This window comes from Aethalodelphis obliquidens, unplaced genomic scaffold (genome assembly GCF_003676395.1).
Source record: "Aethalodelphis obliquidens isolate GAN/ISIS:26980383/991018 unplaced genomic scaffold, ASM367639v1 scaffold7, whole genome shotgun sequence".
NCBI classification, from domain to species: Eukaryota; Metazoa; Chordata; class Mammalia; order Artiodactyla; family Delphinidae; genus Aethalodelphis; species Aethalodelphis obliquidens.
Window position 1 is genome coordinate 49911682 of NW_020837951.1, and position 22668 is coordinate 49934349.

The 22668-nt window shown below is 48.0% G+C and overlaps 1 protein-coding gene across 1 annotated transcript; it reads right to left on the minus strand.

The window, feature by feature from the left end:
* Positions 1–436: 436 nt before the first annotated feature.
* FXN (frataxin) lies at positions 437–21786 on the minus strand. Its single transcript, XM_027105731.1, has 5 exons — positions 21598–21786; positions 14871–14968; positions 11169–11289; positions 4981–5078; positions 437–1352 (listed from the first exon to the last, which is right to left on the minus strand). The coding sequence occupies exons 1-5, from the start codon at positions 21763–21765 to the stop codon at positions 1190–1192; spliced, it is 648 nt and encodes a 215-aa protein (XP_026961532.1). The 5' UTR covers positions 21766–21786; the 3' UTR covers positions 437–1189.
* Between the last annotated feature and the right edge of the window lie 882 nt (positions 21787–22668).

The window sequence follows — 22668 nt, forward strand, 5'->3', positions numbered from 1 at the left end:
GCTCTCTGGGGTCTCTCTTATAAGGGCACTAATCTAAGCCTACAGCCCAGGCTTAGCACAGTAATGGCACAATAAAAGATGATTATTTGAACACGAATTCAACTGAAATTCAAGCAGAACAAAACTCAAAACCATATACTTACTCTATAGCTTAAAAAAAACTGTTCACTGTCATCTCCTCTACTAGAGGGAATTAAAGCTGGCCTGTTAAGTTGCCTGACAGGACCACTAAATGTCTAAATTGGGAATCGACTATATTGTATCCAGTTTAACCCTTTCTGTTAACACAGGGAAACAGAGGTCCAGGGAGTTCGAGAAACTTGCCCAGAGACAGACAACTACTTTTGGGCTGGGCCAAGTGTAAGACCGGGGTTCCTTTCATTAACACCAACATCTTTTCATTTACGTGGCCTTTCACAATTTACCAAGCACCTCGTCAGCTCCATGACCTCATTTATTATACTATATCCATGAGCTTACAGAGATGGCTTTTGGGAGATTTTTTGCATCCACAGACCAGTGTTGCAATAGCTTATTCTATACTGACCCTTAAATTTAAAAAATATGTATGTACACACACATGTAAATGTGTGCGTACATATACATGCACATATGGAAGACACGGCACCGCATCTCCCTGTGTCACCCCATGCGGGCCACACCCTGGCAGTCACAAAGCACAAACAGAAAAGGGTCTTTGGTTTCAGAATTCCCGAGTTGCCACTGGGCTCAGAAGTGTTTACGCTTTCAAGAGAAGTAGGAATGTATTAGGCTTCCCTTTAATGAGTCTCATTTTGAGATGGGATGGCAAGGTTGGCCAGCCGCTCTTCATGCAGTTTTTGTAGTAAGTCTTTCAGAGAATGAGTGGTGAAGCCAATTCATTTCTCCTCCTGGAATTTGTCCTTCCTCTTTTTCTCTGTTGTGAGGTTATATATTAAAGGTATGGGCATACAGACATTACGAAAGATAAGGGCTATCACGTGAGGGAGGAAATCAGATAATAAATCCAAAGAAACCTACGGAAATTAAAAATCTGAACTCAGGGGCAGGGCAGGAGGCGACACGGTCTTTTCACAGAGCCGTTACACATGATGCAGCTGTCCTCAAAAGCAGGAATGGAAAAGAACTAGCCATTCAGCTGCAGAACGAAGCTGGGGTCTTGGCTTTAGAGCTTCCCATGTCTTTAGCATTAGGCTGGGCAGCAGGTGCCTTTTCCAGAGTAGGCCAGAGAAGATAAGTCCAGTTTGGTTTTTAAGGCTTGAGTCAGCTCTGTGGCCAGCAGCTCGTGGAGGGACACACCGTCGTGGGAGTACACCCAGTTTCTCCCGGTCCAGTCGTAACGCTTGGGGCCACTGCAGGACAAAACACAGTCAGAGTAAGTCCATGGGGACAGCCCTTCAGAAGAAACCCTCACCAAGAAATTGAATGACTGCAGTGCAGATCTAGAAAGTAATACTTAACAAGCCATGTATTTGACTTCTCCTCTTAGGGTCTATTTAATATAACTGAATCACTCTGCTGTACACCTGAAACTAACAAAACATTGTAAATCAACTATACTCCAATTAAAAAAAAGCAGCTACACAATTATCCTCTGGTACAATTCACAGAACACCTCTCAAGACCTGAAAATATTTCAACCCTATTGATGAGTCTCCGTGTATCACATTCTGAACTTTTGCTTCTCCTAACTCACATGTGATACCTGAAATATCACAGCAGTGTCTTTTAGATGATGGCCATTCATGTACCACTGACATGATTTGTCCCTTACCTACATTATTATTATCATATTAGTACATTCCTAACACTGGGCAACCACTACCTCTATCTAGTTTCAAAACATTTTCATCACCCACAGGCAATTCCATATCCATTAAGCAGTTACTCCCTATTCACTCCTCTCCCCAGCCCCTGGCAACCATCTGTATTATTATTTAAAAAAATAGTTTTCTTAATTCAATTTTAAGTCCATGAAGGTGAGAGTTTGATGGGCTAGTTCATCCATCTCAAGCTCGTCTAGTGAACACAAGCTGTACGTGCACTTCATGCTGGGAACGCTGTGTTTGTGTGGTCCCAGGTGTGGCTAGGTTTCGCCGTGTCTTATTATTCCAGATGGACACAGAGTGTGCCCATTAATTCCACCTCCTCTGGGCCTAGTGGAGCAGGGGTGGGGGGTGGGGGGAACACGTGCTGAGGCAGGAGATAGATAGGCCTCAGGGTAAGCACCTGGAGTTCGTTCCCTGTGGACAGAAACTCCAAAATATCAATAGCAGGACAGTTGGGAGAAGAGCTGAGCCCTGCCCAGATAAGAGACAAAAGACCACATATCCCTCATTCTCAAAGTCAAGGAGACCTTCCCAACTACACATGCAGAGAAAGGCTCCTTGCAAGTTAAAAGGGAGGGGGCGCCACCCCATAGTAAGTGATGTCAACTACCCATAGGCCTCTTCGCTAGAATCCATCTTGGCTAAGAGATGCACATGTACACAGGGGAGGACCCTGAGATATACCAAATATGGCCTCAGAACCAGGCAAAGCAAGATGATCGGTTAAAGGAAACGTGGAAGAAATGCTCCATAAAAGGGATTCAAACTACCACAAGGGCTCGACTCTCTCTCTGAGCCCACAAGTGTGTCTATCCACACGTACTGTACTCTTTTTCCTCCTAATAACACTTTACTTGCTTCACTACTTTCCGTCTCTATGTGGAAATTCATTTCTACACAGCTGATGGGCCAGGGCCTTGTCATTAGCCACTGGTCCCTGGTGGTCTAGTGGCTAGGATTCAGTGCTCTCACTGCCACTGCCTGACCTCAATCTCTGGCCGGGAACTGAAATCCTGCTTCAAGCCGCTGCAGGCCGAGGCCACCAGAGATCAGTGCCAGCAGCTAATGGTGCTACATGATGACGCCTTGATAGACAAAGGAGCAGAGGATGCTGAGAGCCCACAGGAAGGAAGGGGCCCCTGAGTCCATCTGCACACTCAGGGGAGCTCTTCCAAAGTCCAAGACTGGGACGGGTTTGCCAGGGACGAGGAAAGCTTAGAAGGGAAGCATCTTTGGGGGGTTAGGAAAACATCAAGGATTTCTGTATTATCCACCAAAGGCAGGGGTTTGAACACTTAACAATGGGGACAAACCAAAAGCACTGGACTTTTGTTTAATATGCACAAATAGCTGAACACGTAAAGGCATAATAACCTGGATCAAATCCAGAGAACGTTCCCTTGGCCCTGGACTCCGATTTGCTGCCGGGGTGCCAGGCAAGTGTGAGAACCTCCAGGCCCCTCCACGCTGCCTCGGACGCCCAGCTGTCCACCCAGACCTCTCCTTGATTCCACCCTACAATCTCCTCAAGCAAGGTGATGGGGGAAGGCCACTGTGTCCTCTGACCTGAAACGCTGTCAATGAAAAAGCCTCCCAAATATCAGAAATGCAGCCCTAGGAAGGATTATTTTGGACCAACGTGAAAAATTGAGTGGAACATAAATTCTTTCTTTGAGGAACGTAGTATCCATGACAGTAAATGGCTGCTCGGCAGATTTTCTTTCCAGATTCCCCTCATGAATTACAGATTTTAAAAAAGCAACAAAACTTGGAATTTCTCAGAATTTCTTATTATCCAGCAGTAGGTTTTTCTAAACATGCCTGCGGTAGGATCCTATTGCTGGTAGGTGTGTCCAAATGCTATAAGGACTTTTTCTGTCTCAAGATGCAACACAAGGGAATTCTGTTAGTGGAGCCATCACAGCTGGTTCTGGTGCCCTGCCTGCTCTTTATAAAGCCACTGATTCCCGAAGCTGATGGCTGGATTGGAGCTGATCCAGCCAGTTCCTCTGAGATGAAGGACAAGACTGCAGCCCTCGTGCATGGCCAGCCACAGTTAGGGTCAGGGCAACTGTTTGAGGCCAAAGAGAACAGGCTAATTGGCCCTCCCAGGGTAACCCCCCGGCCCCTGCCAAACTTCAAGTAAACTAACTGGATCTAAAAGCAAGACCATCTGTGAATAAGGGCCTCGCTAGACATGACAAGTGATTCCTTGGAGTTGTTTTTCTTGAATTGTAACATACTTCCTAGACGAGGCTGGGATGAAGGAGGCCTAATGCTTTCTTTATTTTGAATGAAGAATCACACAGCACCATAAACAGTATAATATTAACTGCCTAAAAGTGATGTCAACACTGGGGCAGGAGAAGAGTTAAATACTTTTTTTGTTTTGATGCAAAAACCGTGGGGCTTTCAAAGACTTCCACGCTGGTTATATCTGGGCCTTTCCCAATTCACAGCGCGTTCTCTTTGGAAGTGCTAATGAGTGACCAGGAAGGCTGGTCTGAGAGCTTTTTGTGGGCGTCTCTTTTACTGTCTTACAACCACTTCAACAGCAGCCAGAGGGATGAGGGACCCTCTCTCCCTGCATGTTCTCAGGCCTTGAGACGCAGTACAGACCGTCTCCAATACAATCTTTTATTCCGCTAGATTGAAAGCACATCAATGGAAAAGGCAGGAGGGGTGAAAAGCCCTAGAAGGGCTGTTTAAAACACCTTCCCACCTCCACAGAGTACACAGCCCTGTTCCGCAAAGGGAATTAAACTGGCCTTTAACTGAGATGCTCAAAATGAACCAGAGGCCAAACTTTGAAGACAAAGGGCAACTTGTTCAGATGCTGTAAAAGCAAAAGTGGCTTTTTCAAAGGCACGGCAGTGATTGAGTAGAGAAAAACTGTCAAGGTGGGCTCCGAAAATTTTTCACTTGGCGTCTTGTTAACGTCCCACTATCTGCTTTTAGAGCCACAGAATCACCAGACAAGAAGTGATAGAACCACAGTAAGCTTTCCTACTGAGCGTGAGACATGCTGTGAAACATCAGAAAAGGTTCACTTACACAGCTGCTAACACATGAGGGTGACCCTTCTTAAATGGTCCACAAAGTCTTGTTTCAAGCAAGCTGAACAATGAGAGATTTTGACTTCTGAACGTACCTGGATGGTGAAGACAACCAGATTTGCTTGTTTGGGGTCTGCTTGTTGATCACGTACGTTCCTAGATCTCCACCCAGTTTAACTGTTAAAACACCACTCTGGTGCATCAGATGGAAAAAGCATGAAGAAAATAAAACAAGACAGAGTTATCACTGTGTCATAATCGCCTCCTATTTTGTTATATCTCAACACTTTGCATTTATACAGGTACGCAACATACACCGTAAAGAACTGTCTTTAATTTAGTGTTTGGAATTGGGAGGTAACGCAGAAAGAGCGCTACTCTCAGAATCAGACTATGATTAATCACGATGACACTTAAAAATCTCAGTGCTTTTCCTCGTTTCCTATGAGGTGGGCAAGGTGAGAATATCCTTAGTTAAGTGACTAGTCAGAGGTATTGCAGCTGGCAAACGAAAGGATCCACATCCTTATTGGTGCCTTGGTTCCTCAAATACCGGTCAGAACATACTAGAGACATTAAAAAATAGAGACACACTGGGCTTCCCTGGTGGTGCAGTGGTTGAGAGTCCGCCTGCCGATGCAGGGGACGCGGGTTCGTGCCCCGGTCTGGGAAGATCCCATATGCCGCGGAGCGGCTGGGCCCGTGAGCCATGGCCGCTGAGCCTGCGCGTCCGGAGCCTCTGCTCCGCAACGGGAGAGGCCACAGCGGTGAGAGCCCCGCGAACCGAAAAAAAAAAAAAAAAATGGAGACACCAACTCTACCGACGTCCCAGTCAGCACAAACATCGCGCAGGCCAAGTTCATGACCGAAGAAAGGAAAAAAGGCAAGAGAGAAGGAAATAATCAAACCACCTGCTTTGCTGCTCTCAGAAGAGCAGTAGCCTGAGCTCTGCCAGCAGAAGGCTGACACTCCAGACTAGGGTTCTTATTCCCAGACCCTTCCCAAGCTCACAAGCTTCTCAGATACCCCTCTCCAGCTTTATTTTCCTCTACAGGAGCCTTGAATTCGTCAAAAGACTGGCTGGTCCACCTTTGCCCGATAAATGCTCATTTAAATTTGAAAACCCTCTTTCAACAAAGGAGCCCTTTACTCCCAAGGCCTGAGGTCTCTCTAGAATGCGCAGGATATTAAAGAAACAGCTACACGGCTGAGCTGGTGAACGGGGAGCCTCGCTGCCCCCCATCCCCTGCACGGCCCGCAGACAGGCAGCCTTTCTCTGTGCCTCTCAGAGCCCCTGTCCACCAAGGAAAAAGTTCTTAGAAAAAGTTTTGTGTTTGGTGGTTCTTAGAAAGTTTTGTGTTTGGTTTGTAAACACAAAGAGCTGTTGAAAAGGTGGAGGGAATTCCCTGGTGGTCCAGTGGTTAGGACTCCATGCTTCCACTGCAGGTCGCCCGGGTTCCACTGCTCGCCGGTCGGGGAACTAGGACCCACAAGCGGTATGGAAAAAAATAAACAACAAACAAACAAAACATGGCGGAGAAAGTGCCAATAATAATATAACTCATAGGCATGGGATGGGGAGGACACTTGGGTTATTTTTTAAATAATGTTTTTTCTGATTAAAAAAGAAACGTAGCAAAATTATAGAGGCATACAGGTGGTATAATAAATACAGGTGGTATAAGTAAAATGCAAACATCAATAAAAATAGCATCTACTGTTTTTCAGTACCTACTCTGTGCCAGGCACTGTGCTTTGCACTTTGTGTAAAACTGCTTCCTCCGTGACCATAACCATGGAGGTAGGAATCATTATCCCAATTTATAGATGAGGACAACAGAGGGACAGGGTAATAAAGAAAACTTAGTAACGGCAGGGCTGATCTTAAATGCAGGTCTGCTCGGGTCCATAAGATGCTGTTGTTTCCATAACACGAAGCGCTCTCTCAATCCCACTAATCAGCGACATGAGCTGTTTACTCTCAGGTATCGGCTGCAGTTTTTAAATGCAGGGCTAGGATCACAGTATACATAAGTTTGCTTTTTAAAACATTTTTTTCTTGAAACCCACGTGTACTATTTTGTTAGGACTACCTTTCATTTATTTAAAAATTTCTTACAACTGTATAATTTAGTAGTTTTTAGCATTCCACAAAGTATTTTCATAAAGTGTGCAAACATCCCCACTGTCTTAATTCCAGACTATTTCCATCACCCCCCAAAGAAACCCTGTACGTATCAGCAGTCACTCCTTCCCCCCCTCCATATATAGTTTATGGCTTATTTTTCCATATGATATGAGGACCAGAGAATCAAGACATAATTTCTTCTAATCTGACCTACTTGTGGCCCTTAAATGCTCCAATGTGCATTGACCCTACACCTGGGAGGTGCGCGATGCAGCGGAAAAGGCAGGGGGCCAGGTCTAGGGATGTGCGTTAAGCCCCATCAGCTGTGTCGTCTCCTTGGGACAATATCTGCTCTGCCTCCTTCAGAGACAGTGCGAGGGCGAGGGGCTGAGGTGCTTCTGGGAAGGTTCCCCTGACGCCCCTCAGCTGGGACCATGACCCGTGCATGTCCCCACAGCTTCTGTGCTTTCCTCGCTGCGTCTGAGCTGCTAGCTTGTTTGCTGGTCACCTGCCCCTTCGCTCCACTACTATAAGCACCTTGAGAGCAGATCTGTCTTTTCACCCTAGCACTTTCAGTATTTGTACAAAATATCACTGAATTAGAAAAAAACTGTGGATGAGTGAACTGAGTGGCTGATAACCGGGCACTGTGATAACACACACATACCACATGAAGGGCAAGGTTATGTAAGGCAACACTCAACCACGCCCCCTCTTGTTCGTGGTGTGTAATTAGACGTTTTTCCCCACAGAGCCAGAAGCTGTTTCCAAGGGAAAGTGGCAAGAGAAGGGAAACTAGCTGTCTTACTGGTTTCCCAGGAGTTCTTAAAGCTTTTGCAACTGTCTTCAAGTAGACCAAATAAAGAGAGTTTTTTGTCCATTAGTGTTATTCCTTAACGGGCAATCTGAGTGTCTACTTGGAGAGAGTGGGTAGACTTTAATGCAGGGCAGTGCGGGAGAGAGAGGCAATACTTAGCAGCTGCTGAGACCCAGGCACTGACCAGTTGGAAGAGACCCTGGCCACAGCTGGTGAGGCTTGATTCCCGACAGGCAATATCAGTGGAAGCAAAAATAGCGAGGCTCAGGCTCTGTTGTCACCAGCTCATTTGCAGAAACAGGCACATAGGGGAATGGCATGTTGAGTCGGGATTTCACATACGTGCATGTGGCTTCCCACACTCCTAAAACAGATGCTGACTTCCCCTTAAGGAATAAGAATAATGAATATAAAGCACTTTTACCTACATTGTTTCACTGAATCCTAAGATACACCCGGGGAAGTAGAGGTTACTGTCACCTCTCCTGTACAGCTGAAGGACCTGCCGTCGCAGATAATTCACTGAAGCGCTCTCGGAAAGAAAATACAAATGCAGGACGCCAGGCCAGGCCCTCTGTCACCATATCCAGTGAAGTGCTAACTCTGAGCTGGGGTGTGTGACCTAGGACCCAGAGCTGGCCTTCAGGGGTCTGCATACAGCTCGCATACAGCTCTCATAGGTATGCAGGGATGTTTTTCTTGGGAGAGCAGTCAGATTCTCACAGGGTGTCCTGATCGCCAAGTGGTTAAGAAACCTCTGCTCTATGGCAATAATATACAGACAACTCAGTGAACGAAGGACATGGCGGCAAGCAAATTCTCGTTAAAGTGTCTAAGAGGCCAGGGCTCTGCCTGGAAGAAAAACGAGGGCAGTTTGGAGGTAACTCTCTAAATGGTGTGGTGCTTCTCACGCATCAAGTGTAGCGGACTCGGTGGTTGCCTGGTGATGGGAGGGGCTTGGGCTCTCGTAGGCAGCTCCTTCTGATAACCATTACCAGTGAGCAGCGAGGCCTGGACCCAGACACTGACATCCACCACGACCCACCCCACTTGATGGACCACACAGCAGCCAAGAAGCTGCTCACGTCTCCCAGTCCAGGAGGAAAGTGAAGAAACGTGGCCTGGGTGTATCTAGAGAATTCCTTTCATTTGCCTATTTGGCCAGTAGCAAGTGGATAAAACAGCACTAAGTGCTGAGTGGCATCAATGAAAGCATGTTCTGGAAAAGTAGGTGCGCCTCATTTCATTTACATGGTGAATCGACATTCGTTAAGTCCCCGCTAAGTACTTAGCAATGTTCCAGGCATTGGGAGACCAGGAATGGGCAGTGTTCCAGCCGTCCAGCTCAGTGTAGCCGTGGGAACTGATGCGTAAAGAGACAGTTACAACACAGGGTGATCATCCTCAGAGTGCTGGGCAAGGAGGGCAGGGTGGTGTCTGCCTGGAACATCTAGGAGGGCTGCAGAGAGGAGGTGACATCCAGCTGGACCCTGAGGGCACAGAAAGACTGCACTCCAGCCAAGCTCAAGTAATGGTGTTACAGGTGTTCTGCTGTCTATAATGTAATTTCAACTGATTTATCTTATATGTGAAATACATGAGTTTGCTAGCACCCGAAGGACTCTAATCAGGAATTCACACCCGAGGGTAGATAGCATTTCAAAGTACTTAGAAGTCCAAACTACAGAGGGAGCTACTATATGCCATTAGCCTTCTACACCTACACTAGAGTTTTCCTACTTGGCAAATGATTTGCTAGAAATACTTCTTCCCTAGTGAGTAGAATGGTACTCAATGTACAGTGTATGGATTGGCTAGAAAAACTCAGGTGCCTCTTCCCTTGCAAGAATGGGTTTTAGACTCTGGAAAGTGTAGCAGCTGAATCACTCTTCAGAGAGACACTCTGAAGGTAGGTAAGGTCCTGACCCACCACTGAGCAGAAGCTTTTGTTGCCTGCCTTAGTGAGGTAAGCAGAATCCAGCCGCTACAACACTGGCACCTTTGCCTCTAATGAAACATTCACGCAAAGTGTTTGAGTCAGGCAGGGGCTTCATTAATCCTGTAAGAACAGGTGGTGTGACTGTTTCTGTGGCATGTACCTAAAGGTTTGCATGTGTGGCAGAGTTTAGCCTGAGCCTTGGTTTCCCCATAGTTACAGAGCCTGGTAAGGAGGCTGGGGTAGAGGAGACCTGTAACTTCCCCGGCTCTAATCATCCCACAGACGGTCAAGTTCTGGAGGCCAGTCTGTAATGGTTCCCAAGTAGCTCTGTCTTCTGAGGCTGCCTGCATAAGCACGTCTACAGCCCCGCCGGGACATTTCTGCTGCTGACAGCGACCAACGAATCCACCTGGAAGGCATTCAATCGTTTCTTGCCTCGTTACCACCAAGGCCCTTACTGTCCTTACAACTAGGCTTGACACCTGCCCATCTGATGGAGTCCTTTTCTATCCAGTGCCCCCAACAGCAATATCCAATACCATTTCTATTGCTTTAGCCTGACAGCTGGTTGTCCTAAATAATTCCATGATTTAATCCCAAATGCACTCTTCATGACATTTTCTGGTATTAATTAATTGCTGTCAAGAGGGTTAACCTCTGCAGGGGATGTGCTCCCACTGGCAAAAAAGAGCTGCTCCCTAAGGCCTAAGCAATAATTCTAAACCCAAAGGCAGACCCTTGTTCAAGTCTGCCACCTGGTGGCCAGTTGATACACACCAGCACTGCCCTGGCTTCTAGGATTTGGGGCTTAAATTTCATCCAGCCCTGGGGTTCTCACCCAGCTGCATTAGAATCCTCTGAGGAGTTACTCTAAAAACTTAAAAAACCCCAAAGCCTGGCCTGAACCACACCCTAGACCGATTTTTATTTGATTAATAAAAATCCCTAGGGATGAGACCCAGGGATGCTCATTAGAACCTCAGGTGAGCTTTTCAAAAACATGCTTCCTAGGACTGTACCCTGACCACTGTATGAGAATTTCCAGGAGTGGGGCCCATGTCTAGTCTGAATACATCTCGGGCAATCTCTCACCCCGCTTAGGAACTAGCCTGCCTGCACGATGAGAGGCGTCTTGCTACACAAACACATGCCTGGGTCCCTCCCTGATTTATCTTCACAGGTATTGAGTGAAGCTGGAGAATCTGTATTTTTAGGCAAACGTGAGGCTCAGAGAGGCTGAGTGACTTGCCCAAGGTCACAAGCCTGGTGATGCAGGGCTGACACCAGAACCCCAGTCTTTTGGTCCCATCCATAACCGCATACTGCTGGAGAGGAATTCTTTATCTTAGCTGAAATTCCTAGGGAGGATACAGAAGAATGAAAAGAAGCAAATAGGTACCGCAAAGGAGACATCATAGTCTTCACATGTGTAAGGTTTGTCTGCAAGGTCTTCAAAAAACTCTGCTAAGGAGTCCAGCGTCTCCTCGACCAGTCTTTCATAGGTGGTATCGTCCAGAGGGCTGTGAGGGGAACAGAAACAACCCCGATCATGCAATCAGCAAACCGCTCCGTTCTATTAACATCGATGGACACATTTATTTTTTACTTAGATTTTTTAAATCGATGGAAAATATCTAACATATACCGAGTAAAAATTGAAACAGCATCAAAGGGTTTACAGAGAAGTAAGCCTTTCTTCCCAAATAGGCAGCCCCCATCCCAGAGTCAGCTATGATGAGCGATCTTTTAAATATATCAATGAAGCACCTTGCAGTTTTCCTTTCATATGTCTTGGAAATTGTTCCATATTAGCAATACAGTTTTCATAGTATTTTATCTTACATTATTCATTCAGTTTGTCCCCTTCAGCAGGACACTGAGGTTGCTTCCATTGCTTTTGTTGTTAAAATTTGTTGGGCAAACCACAAAGTGGGAGAAAATATCTTTATTCTATATATCTGAAAAAGGACATATCTAGAACAGGTAAAGAACTCGTAGAAATCAATAAGAAAATAAAATCCAATAGAAAAATGGGCAAAATACTTGAACAGATTTCATTTAAAAAAAAAGATATCCAAATGGCCAATGAACGTATGAAAAGGGGCTCAACTTGGTTAATCTTCAGGAAAATGCAAATTAAAAAATCACATTGAGATACCACCAGAATGGTTAAAATGAAAGAGACAGATAATATGAAGAGTTGGCCAGGAAGTACAGTAACCAGAGCTTTCAGATACTGCTGATGGGCAAGTAAATTGGACAATCACTTTGGAACACTGTTGATACTTCTACTAAAATTGAATATATTCATATCCTATGACCCATCAATTCCACTCTTGGGCATTTACGCAACAGAAATGCATACCCAAATATAAATTTCCTTAGCAGTGAAAAGACCAAAACCAATTTCGATTTGAAAAGAATAATTCAGATGACAGAAATATAGAATTGTATAATACAATTTGATACTTAATAAATATTGCAATTGCTCTAAAAAAAAGAAAGAAAAAAAAAGCATACCCAAGTTCACCAAGAGACATGCACCGTGCTAGAATGTTCATAGCAGAACTATGCAGCAGCCCAAACTGGAGACTGTCCAAGTATCCATAGGAAATACCATAGGTAAATAAATGGTGATATATTCATAAAATGGAATACTACAGTGCAAAACAGAATTGTCTGTAAATATAACAATATGGACGAAACACTTCTTTTGATGGTGACTGAAAGAAGCCACATAGAGACATGTTTATATTTGATGGTATCATTTATATAAAGTTAAAAAACAGGCAAAACTAACCCATGCTATTGGAAATCAGAATGGTGCTACTCTGGGGCAGGGAGGGGTTCATAACCCGAAGTGAGCAGAAGGCTTTTTAAGGGGCTGGTAACTAACATTCTATTTCTCGAAGCATTTCTTGAGTTACATGGTATCTTCGGTTTTTGAAAATTTATCAAGCTGTATACTTCTAACTTGGAGACATTCCTGTATAGGTACTATCTTTTAATTTTTTTTAATTGCTATAAATCCATAGAGACAGAAAGTAAATTAGTGGTTGCCAGGGGCTGGGGGAGGGAGGAATGGGGAGTGATTACGAATGGTTATGGGGTCTCTTTTTGGCGTGATGAAAATGTTCCGGAATTAGACAGTGGTGAAAGTTGCACAACCTTCTGAGGACACTAAAAACCACTGAATGGTACATTTTAAAATGGTGGAATTTATGGTATGTAAATTATGACAAAGAAAATTGCTATAAACCTCCCTGTATGAGCTTCTGCGCCCAGGCGAGGACATGTCTGTAGGTTACAGGAGGCGTCTTGGACAGCTCCATCATCTGAGAGTTTCTAAGTGGCCCCAGGAAGACACCAGTGGCTGCCAGTCAGTCAGTGCAAGACAGAGGTTTGCAGTATGGCCCCTCCCCCACCCAGCCCATTCCCCACCTCAAGGGCACAATGTGCGGAAGGCTACAGGGCTGATCAGGACATGGCGAGTGGGGGGCCTGCGGTGGGGCTGTGCTGGATGTTTCCCTCTCCGTCTCCTCGGCTACAGCCGACGGAGGGGGGGGATCTGGAGAGAACCAGGAGAGGTTGACATGTGCCTGGAGGAGCTTGGGGAACATAAGGGCACCCCTGACTCAGGCATAAAGTCCAAAGTCAAGAGCTTGACAGGTGCTACCTGTCGATGACAGGGGGGCCATGGCAGAAGTGGGCTGTCCTTAGCACGGCAGGTCGAAGGTGTGCTTCCCAGAGGCCAGAAGTAGACCCTGAAGAAGGAAGCTGGACTTGGGGCTTCCTGCAAAGGTCCCACCCAACCTCAGAGGACTGCTTGGAGGGACTGGGAGACAGTAGCAGAGAGTCTGCCCAAGGAGGTCACAGGTCCCACTGCCCGCCTCCCCTGCAGCCATGGGGAGTGACAGACAAGGAAGAGCCTCCAACCAGGGTTTCATAGAGGGGAGTGCCCCAGAGCCAGGGCAGAGGCTGTCCCAGTGCCGCTGGACACCTCAGCCTTCGAGGTGGATGAGTGACTGCATGGTCCTGTGGTTGCAGCCTGGGGGTGTGTGTGGAAGGAGAGTCCCTGCAGATACAGGTGCAGGGCAGTGGGCTGCAGCGGTGCCTGGCAGCTTTTCCCCAGAACCCACTGCTGGATGTCCTCCCTCCAGGCACCCGCTAGGCTACATTTCCTGGCCTCCCCAGCTGTTAGCTGGGGCCCCCAGACTAAGTCCTTCCTGCTAAAATGTGAGTGAGGGACAGATGTCACCTCCAGACCTTCCATGCTCTTATCCCTTTCTGTGGAGTGGAATCTGGACAGGGTGACCTGGCCTCAACCTGCAGAGGACAGTAAGTTGCTGATAGGCGATAGGAAGGTGGAAGGAGCCCGGCTCCCTGAATCATTTCACAGAGGTCTGGCCACCCCCCACCGACAGAGAGGGGGGACACGAACCTCTCCTGGTTGGAGCCATTGCAGTTTGGGGTCTACTTGTTACAGAAGTTTGGCCTGCCCTAACTACTAAGTTGTCAAAGAGAATAATAACAAAACTCTGGAAACAACCTAAATGTCCAGCAATAGGGGATGGGTTAAATGAATTATAGTACATCCATAAAACTTAATACTATTTCATTAAAAATAATGCGGTGGGGGGCTTCCCTGGTGGCGCAGTGGTTGAGAGTCCGCCTGCCGATGCAGGGGACATGGGTTCGTGCCCCGGTCCGGGAGAATCCCACATCCCGCGGAGCGGCTGGGCCCATGATCCATGGCCTCTGAGCCTGCGCGTCTGGAGCCTGTGCTCCGCAGCGGGAGAGGCCACAACAGTGAGAGGCCCGCGTACCGCTAAAAAAAAAAAAATAATAATAATAATAATAATGCGGTGGGTAAGTAGTGATGTGGAAAGACGCTTATGAATGCTGCTGCTTAGGGAGAAAACAGACGGGATGGGTTGCTATGGGATGGGTTTTGGTTTTCTTTATTTTTATTTTTTTGTTGTCGTTGTTAAAAAAGGTAAGAGAAAAGGAAAAAAAAGTATGTGTATGTGTGCATATGCTGTATATTGAGAGAGAGGGAGAGGGAGGAAGAGATCTCTGATGTGGAAGGTGTTTATCTCACCCAGCGTCACCCAAAGTTCCCGTTGTCCTCAAATTCATCCAACAGACCCACTGCTTTTTGACATTCAGGATCTGGTTGAGGCAGCAGAGGCTCAGACTCTAAAAGCCAAAGTGAAGAAGAACGTTACCATTTTACAACGTACAGTCCATTAAGGCACAGTTTGAATATCACTACTACGTTCGGGACTGACGAGGTTCAAGTGCTTCGGAGTGTATCTTTCTCAGGAAGTTGTTTCGCCTTCTTTTAGTGCATCAAACTGTGCTCTCCCGGGCTCTCGCTAAGCCTGTGCTGTCCAACTCGGTAGCCACAAGCCACAGGCAGCTATTTAAATGTAAAGTTATTGAATAATATAAAAATTTAAAAGTCAGTTCCTCGGTCCCATGGGCCACGTTTCGGGTGTCCCGTGGCATCATGTGGCTCGTGGCACAGACAGGACACACCCACCACCACAGGAGGTGCTGCTGGCAGCACCGCTCCGGATGGGGCTGGGGCAGTTAGCGTGGCGGGGGCAGAGGGGGGTTGGGGGTGCGGTAGGAAGTGTCAGCAACGTTCTTAGAATGTGACTATAGTGAGCGACAACAGATAGCAGGTGTGCAGAAGACAGGCTGTGCCTCCAGTGCTATGTGACAGATTTCACTAACACGATCTGCAGGGGACACCGTGACCCACTGATTTCTTTCAATACGTAACTGCTGAGCGCCCTGGAGCCCGGCTCTGAGGACTGGGGTCTGAGCTGATGACTGCCAGGCAGGCGGACCAGCCAGAGAGATAGTGGAGGGGACGGAGGTCTGGACGGAGAGAGAAGTGGTACAGCCGAGCGGAGACGGCAGGGCAGTGATGGAGAGGTGGGCTGCTGGACCTCATCCCAGGAAGGCACCGAGCGCCTTCCTGAGGTTGGTGGCAAGGTTCACCTTCTCCACAGAGCACGTGGCTGCCACTAAGAGAAGGGGGCAGAGGCTGTGGTTACTCCCTTGAGCCATCAGGGCCCTGGGCAAGCTGAGAAAGGAGGAGGCTGAGAAGTGAGCGGAGGAAATGGGGGTGCGGAACGCGGATGGCCGTTTAAAAACGTTGGCTCAGAAGGGAGAAGTGAGAGAGCGGCTGTGATAAGCACAGTATCGCCACAGCACATTCTAGAGTGTTCACCATCAGCGGGGTAGCGTCCTCAGACTTCAGACAAAGGGACTCAGTCCTCATTACATTCCAATGAGGGAAGTACTTACTATTCACGACAGTGATGTCCTATAAAGTTACCCCAAACACTGGATTAGCAAGTTACTAAGGGAAATATGGAGAGGTTCCTGTGAGCCTCTGGTCACGTGTCCACCAAATGATCAATGCATAACCTTGTTTTACGTGTTTCTGTTCAAACGTGCCTTGTTTAATATATATTGTTGATTCCTTGACACTGAACTCACAGCCAACAGCACGAGAACTCACGCTTTGGATGGAGCTTATCCAACCCACGTATTTTCTCCCTAAGGCCCATCACAGCCTTCTTGCACAGAGGAACACTAGACAGCACTTCAGCACGATGCTTGCGGGCCACTTTAAACAGTGAAATTATAAACGGAAGTCACGAAAATGTGAAAAACGCGCCACCAGATAGACTGTGAACAGGACCCTTGTTTCCAGTGTGGGAGCTGAGAAGTGGACAGAGTGGCACTTTGTCTGACCTCAGCCAGGGACATGTGAGTGGAGGTGACACATTTTTTGCTGCTCTGTACACGTTCGAAAATGACCACAAAAGTGCCCTGAGTATCGATTTTGGGGATAGAAATACATGTTAGTGAGTAGGTGAATTCACAAGTAGAGGATGCAGGAATAAGGAGGATCGACTGTATCTGTATTTTACAGATGAGGAAACTGAGGCACGGAAGGGTAACTTGCCCAGAGTCACACAAACACACTAAGTGGGAGAGCTGGGATTGGAACCCACGCTGTCTGGACCCAAGGTCTGGGCCCCAAAGGAAAGAATCACATCCTGGGAATGATACAGACACCCCAGACACGGAGGGGAGGGGTTTGAGAATGCAGGGCTCCCCTCAGTCAAGTTCCCTTCTCTCCGGGATCCTGGCCCCTCAGATCCTAGCTGTCTCAGTCTCTCTGCTACCTTCACACAGCTGTTTTTGTCGTTTAATTTTACATCTTCGATGGTCTGGTGGGAGGGCTGGTCTAAAAGCAAGGTAGTCATTCACAGCCAGAGTAGAAGACTCCATTCAGCTGTGTGGAATCACAAGAGGACAGTGGCCGAAGACTCCCTGCCTTGTCTCTCACCTGCTTTCCCCATCTAACATTGCCTGGGTAACTGCTTAACCCTCCCAAGCTCTGCTTCCTCCTCTGAAGGTAGGGATCATGGTACCGGCCTCGCAGACTGGTTATGAGGATCCAACAATAGGACATCAATATCCCAAACCCGGGGCCTGAGGGTTCCGTCGATTTCCATTTGGAAGCATGTCAACGGAAGTGTGAAGAGGTAGGAGGTCAGAGAGGCAAAATCCGGCCTTTGCCCAAGGGAGGCAGGTGGATTTCACGGTGGGGAGCCCCCCAGGGCCACCCTTCCTGCGGCCACGTCACCTGGAGCCATCCGACTATGTGTCGCGTGCGGGTCTACTTACTCGAGTCTCCAGGGTTCAGTGACTCCGTCCGTGAGCACAGCACAGGGCTGGCTCGTGGGAGACATTGGAGGAGGTACTAGATAGCTCTTGGGCCCACAGGCTCAAGTTCAGGCCCTGGAACCACACGACTCAACTAAGGCCTGGCCTGGTGGTCGGCAGGGAGGCCAGCCTTCACCCTAGCGTCCCCTCGGTCTCCTGGGCCCTGTCAAACCACAAGCCTGAAGAGAGAATCAGCTCTCGTCCGCTGCTGGGGAGGACAAACTGGCACGACCACTCTTGGTATCTAGTGAGTGGGATATCTGCTGGCCCCTCGCTCAGCAATGCCAGTCTGAGGACTTCACCCAAGAGGAGGTTCTGTCCACGCACGGGCACGCCCAGTGCAGCACCACTGTAAGAGCAGCTCACTGGACTCAACCGGATGTGACGGGAGGAGCCTGGACAAGGTGTGACAGACTCACCCAACGGCTACTATACAGCAGACAAAGCAAATAAATGACAACTGGGTGCATCAGTGTCGCTGAGTCTCAAACACTGATCACAACGACATTGATCACGAGGAGTACGGCACAGCAGAATAAATACAGCAAAATGGTTTTTTTAAACGAATGCTACATGCTTTAGGGAGACATACACAGGAGGTGAAACTCTGAGAAGGGGATGCCTGACAGAATTCAGGATAGCAGAGTCCTCTCAGGGAGGACCAGGCTGTAACGGAAAGTGCACCAGGCCTTCATGGAACACTCAATATTGTATTTTTTTAAAAAATATTTATTTATTTATTTGGCTGCGTCAGGTCTTAGATGTGGCTCGTGGGATCTTCGTTGCGGCATGCGGGATCTTTCATTGCAGCACAGAGGCTTCTCTCTAGTTGTGTGTGGGCTCCAGAGCGTGCAGACTCAGTAGTTGCGGCACGCTGGCTCAGTAGTTGTGGTGCACGGGCTTAGTTGCCCTGAGGCATGTGGGATCTTAGTTCCCCAACCAGGGATCGAACCCACATCCCCTGCATTGGAAGGTGGATTCTTAACCACTGGGCCACCAGGGAAGTCCCTGGAACACTTCATATTCAATTTCTTAACCTAGTGGTGGGAACATGGGAGTTTGTTATTAATCTTTAAACAATACGGATGTATTTTTAAAAATATTTTATTATTATTTATTTTTGGCTGCATTGGGTCTTTGTTGCTGCACGCAGGCTTTCTCTAGTTGCGGCGAGCAGGGGCTACTCTGTTGCGGTGTGCGGGCTTCTCATCACAGTGGCTTCTCTTGCTGCGGAGCACGGGCTCTAGGCGTGTGGGCTTCAGTAGTTGGGGCACACGGGCTGTAGAGCTCAGGCTCAGTAGATGTGGCTCACGGGCTCTAGAGCTCAGGCTCAGTAGTTGTGGCTCACGGGCTCTAGAGCTCAGGCTCAGTAGTTGTGGCGCACGGGCTTGGCTGTTACGCGGCATGTGGGATCTTCCCGGACCAGGGCTCGAACCCGTGCCCCCTGCATTGGCAGGCGGATTCTTAACCACTGCGCCACCAGGGAAGCCCATGGATATTTTAAATACCCTTTTGTGTATAGACTCTACATATAGAGTCATGTATACTGTCTGTGGAAGACAATAACAATGAATTTAGAGTGAAGTAGGGCATAACCCACCCAGGCAAAGGCCATGGGGTCATAAGTGATGATCGTGTCCCTCTAGAAAGATTAATAGATGCCTAAACGCCTTCCGAGGTATGCAGAAGTGGCTGCAGTAGGAGCTTCTGAAGTTGTTTAAGAGCAGTGGCACCTAGGTGTCTCCTCCTTGGCACTGCCTCCAGCATTAAAGCGGAAAGGTTAGAGACCCTGTCACTGTCACACTCTCTTATTATTAAGGTCGGAGGCTGCCTGCTGGAAGCAGGGTCTTCTCCAAGCCTCGGGGTGAATAAGGCAGGCAGTGGAGGGCTGTGAGCTGCAGGCTTGCAAGGCATTTCTGTGGATTCTGGGTTCTGCTGAGCAGCTGGAACTGAGGCCTGACAATCAGAAGCTACATGTGCTCACCTCCAAAGCTGTGCACACAGCAGCCGCCAGACACACGTGGCCACTGGGCACTTGAAACATGGCTGGTGTGACCGAGGAACTGGATTTTAAACTTCACTTAATTTTAGTTTAAAACTGATACTCAATAAGGTTACTGGAAAATTTAAAATATGTTTGGGACAACTCAAGTGTGTGAATTTACTTTTTCAGTTGTGAATTTTATAAAATCTAAATATAGATCAAGTATTTCCACAATAACCTCAGTTTAACATCTGGTGGACAAGGGATGGAAGTATGAAATCCATACTGGATTTGGAAGAATGAGTACAAAGAGGGAATGTGAACTATCTCAGTAATGATCTTTCAGTCTTGATCACCTGTTGACATGGTAGCATTCTGGCTATACTAGGTTACGTAAATGTATTGTTGAAGTTAACTTCACCTGTTTCTACTTTCCCAATGTAACTACTAGAAAACTTATTGCACAGGTGGCTCCCATTCTATTTCTGCTGTGGAAGTAGAAGCAGCGGGTAGAGAAAATAAAGCCGGAGAAAAGGGTCCCCAAATGAACTCCCCAAACGATCTTGGGTCAGAAGTCATCAGGACCCACATGGAGTCCAAGGGATCAACCTGAGGACAGTTAAGGCCTTAAAAAAATGAAACAGGATCGTGATCCCAGTTGCCACTATCATCCACCCAACTCCACAAGTACTGAAGATGTGCAAGGGAACTGCGGAAGAGACAGGTTAAACCAACCTGATTAACTATGGAAAAAGGGGCCCAATGGGTAGCCTAGGTTGTTAACCACCTAGCATTTCCCAGTGGCCCAAATCCCAGTACGTGCCAAGTGCCCACCTCCCGGGTGCGCCTCTGAATCAACAGCCCTTAACAGCCACTAGGTACCGTCCAAAAGACCACACCATATCTTGTCACTCTCCTAAATTAAAAACTGCAGAGGACACAGGCAGGCGTGGAAGGGCACGTCAGGGCAGCTCCAGGTGAGAGCAGCACAGAAGGATCAGAGTAATAAACTGCAGAAGGGGATCGTGGGACCAGCATGGCCATAACTACCTAGTTTTCCTGAGAAGAGGGGGAAATCCGTGGTTCCAGCTTTGAGTGTTGACCACGAATCCCAGTGTTTCTTCAAACAGGGTCAAATAACACACGTCAACAGGAGGTGTAGGCCTAAAGTCCAAATTCCAGAGCTCCGTGAACAATTTGGGTTGGATTTCACCTGCCTCCTTCACCATCCACAATCCATCCAGCGGACCAGCCACTCAGAGTTGATCGTCGCCCACTTTCCCGGCCTTTATCCACGCCGTTCTCTCCTCTGAGAGCCCCTCACCGCCCCCTGCCGGCTTCAGACCCTGATTAAACATCACCTCCATCCTCCGGTGTAACCTTCTCAACCCCACAGCCTTTCTTTGGGCTTCCTCCTTTCAAGTCGTGGAGTAACCGGGTCAGGTATTTCTTTGTATCCCCGCGAGGGAAGATAAGTGCAATTAAGTGCTGAAGGCTTTATATATGTTAATTAAACTGCATGCCAGCTCGGCAAAATGGGTACTCTCCCCTTCAGAGAAAACGAAGACAGGCCTCAGAGAGGTTCTGGGATCCCCCGAAGTCCCCGAGCTCTGCTGAGTCCAGGGGCCAGAGTTTGGAACCCAGGTCCGATCCAAAAGCCCTGCTGCTCTAGCTACTGTGCTTCACAACTTTGACATCTTTACCTCGCTCGCTGAAAGCGTTTCGTTCATAAAAGCCCATGTATATTATAGTACCTGGCATATATTATTAAAGTTATCGCAAAGAGAATTGACAAGCTTAGAGCCACCACAGGTCCCTAAGAGCCGATGCCCGCCCGCCTTCCCTGCCCTTGCCCGCGCGGTTCCCGCAGTTGCACTGCATGATACAATCTCTGTCTTCTCGCCAGAAAGCGGAAGCCAGTGCAACTGTAACCGGGAGAAACGGAGACTGGGGAATGCACGGCGGGCGCCGCCGCCCTTCCCCCGTCTGAGCGCGGCCCCGCGGGAGCTGGAGCGGGTGCGCGTGCCCGGCGTGCGCGGCCTCGCTACGCCGGCGTGCGGCCCGTGCGGCTGCCCGTGGGGATACTCACGGGCTGGCTGGGTGTGCCGGCCGCGGCGGTCCCGGTGCGCAGGCCCCGGCAGCCGTAGAGCCGGGAGTCCTTCGTTGGCCGCGGGGCCCCGGCGCGGGCCTGGGCAGAGCCCGGGGACGCCGAGCGGGGCAAGAGGCTGGCAGCCGCTCGGCGCCCTAGCGTCCACATGCTCCTCCCGATCTGCGGCCGCTCCGCCTCCTGCTCCCGGGACGCCGGGCGCCGCCTGGTGGTCACGGGTTGCAGCTGCAGTCGCAAGCTTCCCTTTTCTGCAGGCTTGGGAAACGAGCAGAAGGTAGACTTCAGTAAGAACTTCCCTGCGTTGCTCTATTTCTTCATTTAACAAAAATAGAGAACCTGTTTCGTGCAAAGCAGGGGGCTTACCCCTTGGGCAACATAGTGAATGCGTAACCAAGGTCCCTGACCGCAGAGACTTCAGCTTAATGACCCGCTGCTGACGAATTCTATACAAAAGGCTTTGGGAGCTGCAGTTTTGCTGTGAACGGGTGGGGGTCCTGAAGCTGCTTGGCCGCCAGTATAGGTTACAGCAGTTAGGAGATTGCAGACAGGAGACTGACTGCCTGATTTTAATATGTCCCCTGCCCACTTCCTACCTGTGTGGCCAGTGGGCAAGTTAATTAACCTCTCTGTGCCTCATCTGTAAAATGGGGTATACAAGTTTCTACTTAACAGGGTTGTTATAAGGATAAAATGAGTTAATCTATGTGAAGTTTTCTTGGACAGGTCCTGGATCCTATTAAGTCCACAATAAATACTAAGTTGTTAATACATTTTAAAATAAAATTTTACTTAGGTAGTGTAGTGCAAAGGAATACGAACTGTGAAAGTTCTTTCGTATTTTAATATGCTTTAGAAAATGTCAAATATGTGTACTAGAGAATATCATCTTTATGGGTAAGATAGTGAGAAGAGGAGATAGAAAGTGTTAAAATTCTACCAAGGCCACCTTGGTACTTTGTGAATAGAGTAGATAAGACACACGTATAAATACTTAGGACAATGACAAGTGTTAAATGGGTGTCAGTGTTGCATGGGAGAGTATATACAACTAGG

Bases quoted from the DNA above. Each gene is read 5' to 3' on its own strand.
- FXN (XM_027105731.1), bottom strand. From the start codon at position 21,765: ATGTGGACGCTAGGGCGCCGAGCGGCTGCCAGCCTCTTGCCCCGCTCG. The intron at 14,969-21,597 runs GTGAGTATCCCC...TTTGGCTTTTAG, and splicing joins CCGGCACACCCAGCCAGCCC to AGTCTGAGCCTCTGCTGCCT. The intron at 1,353-4,980 runs GTACGTTCAGAA...TTTGTCCTGCAG, and splicing joins TGGTTGTCTTCACCATCCAG to TGGCCCCAAGCGTTACGACT.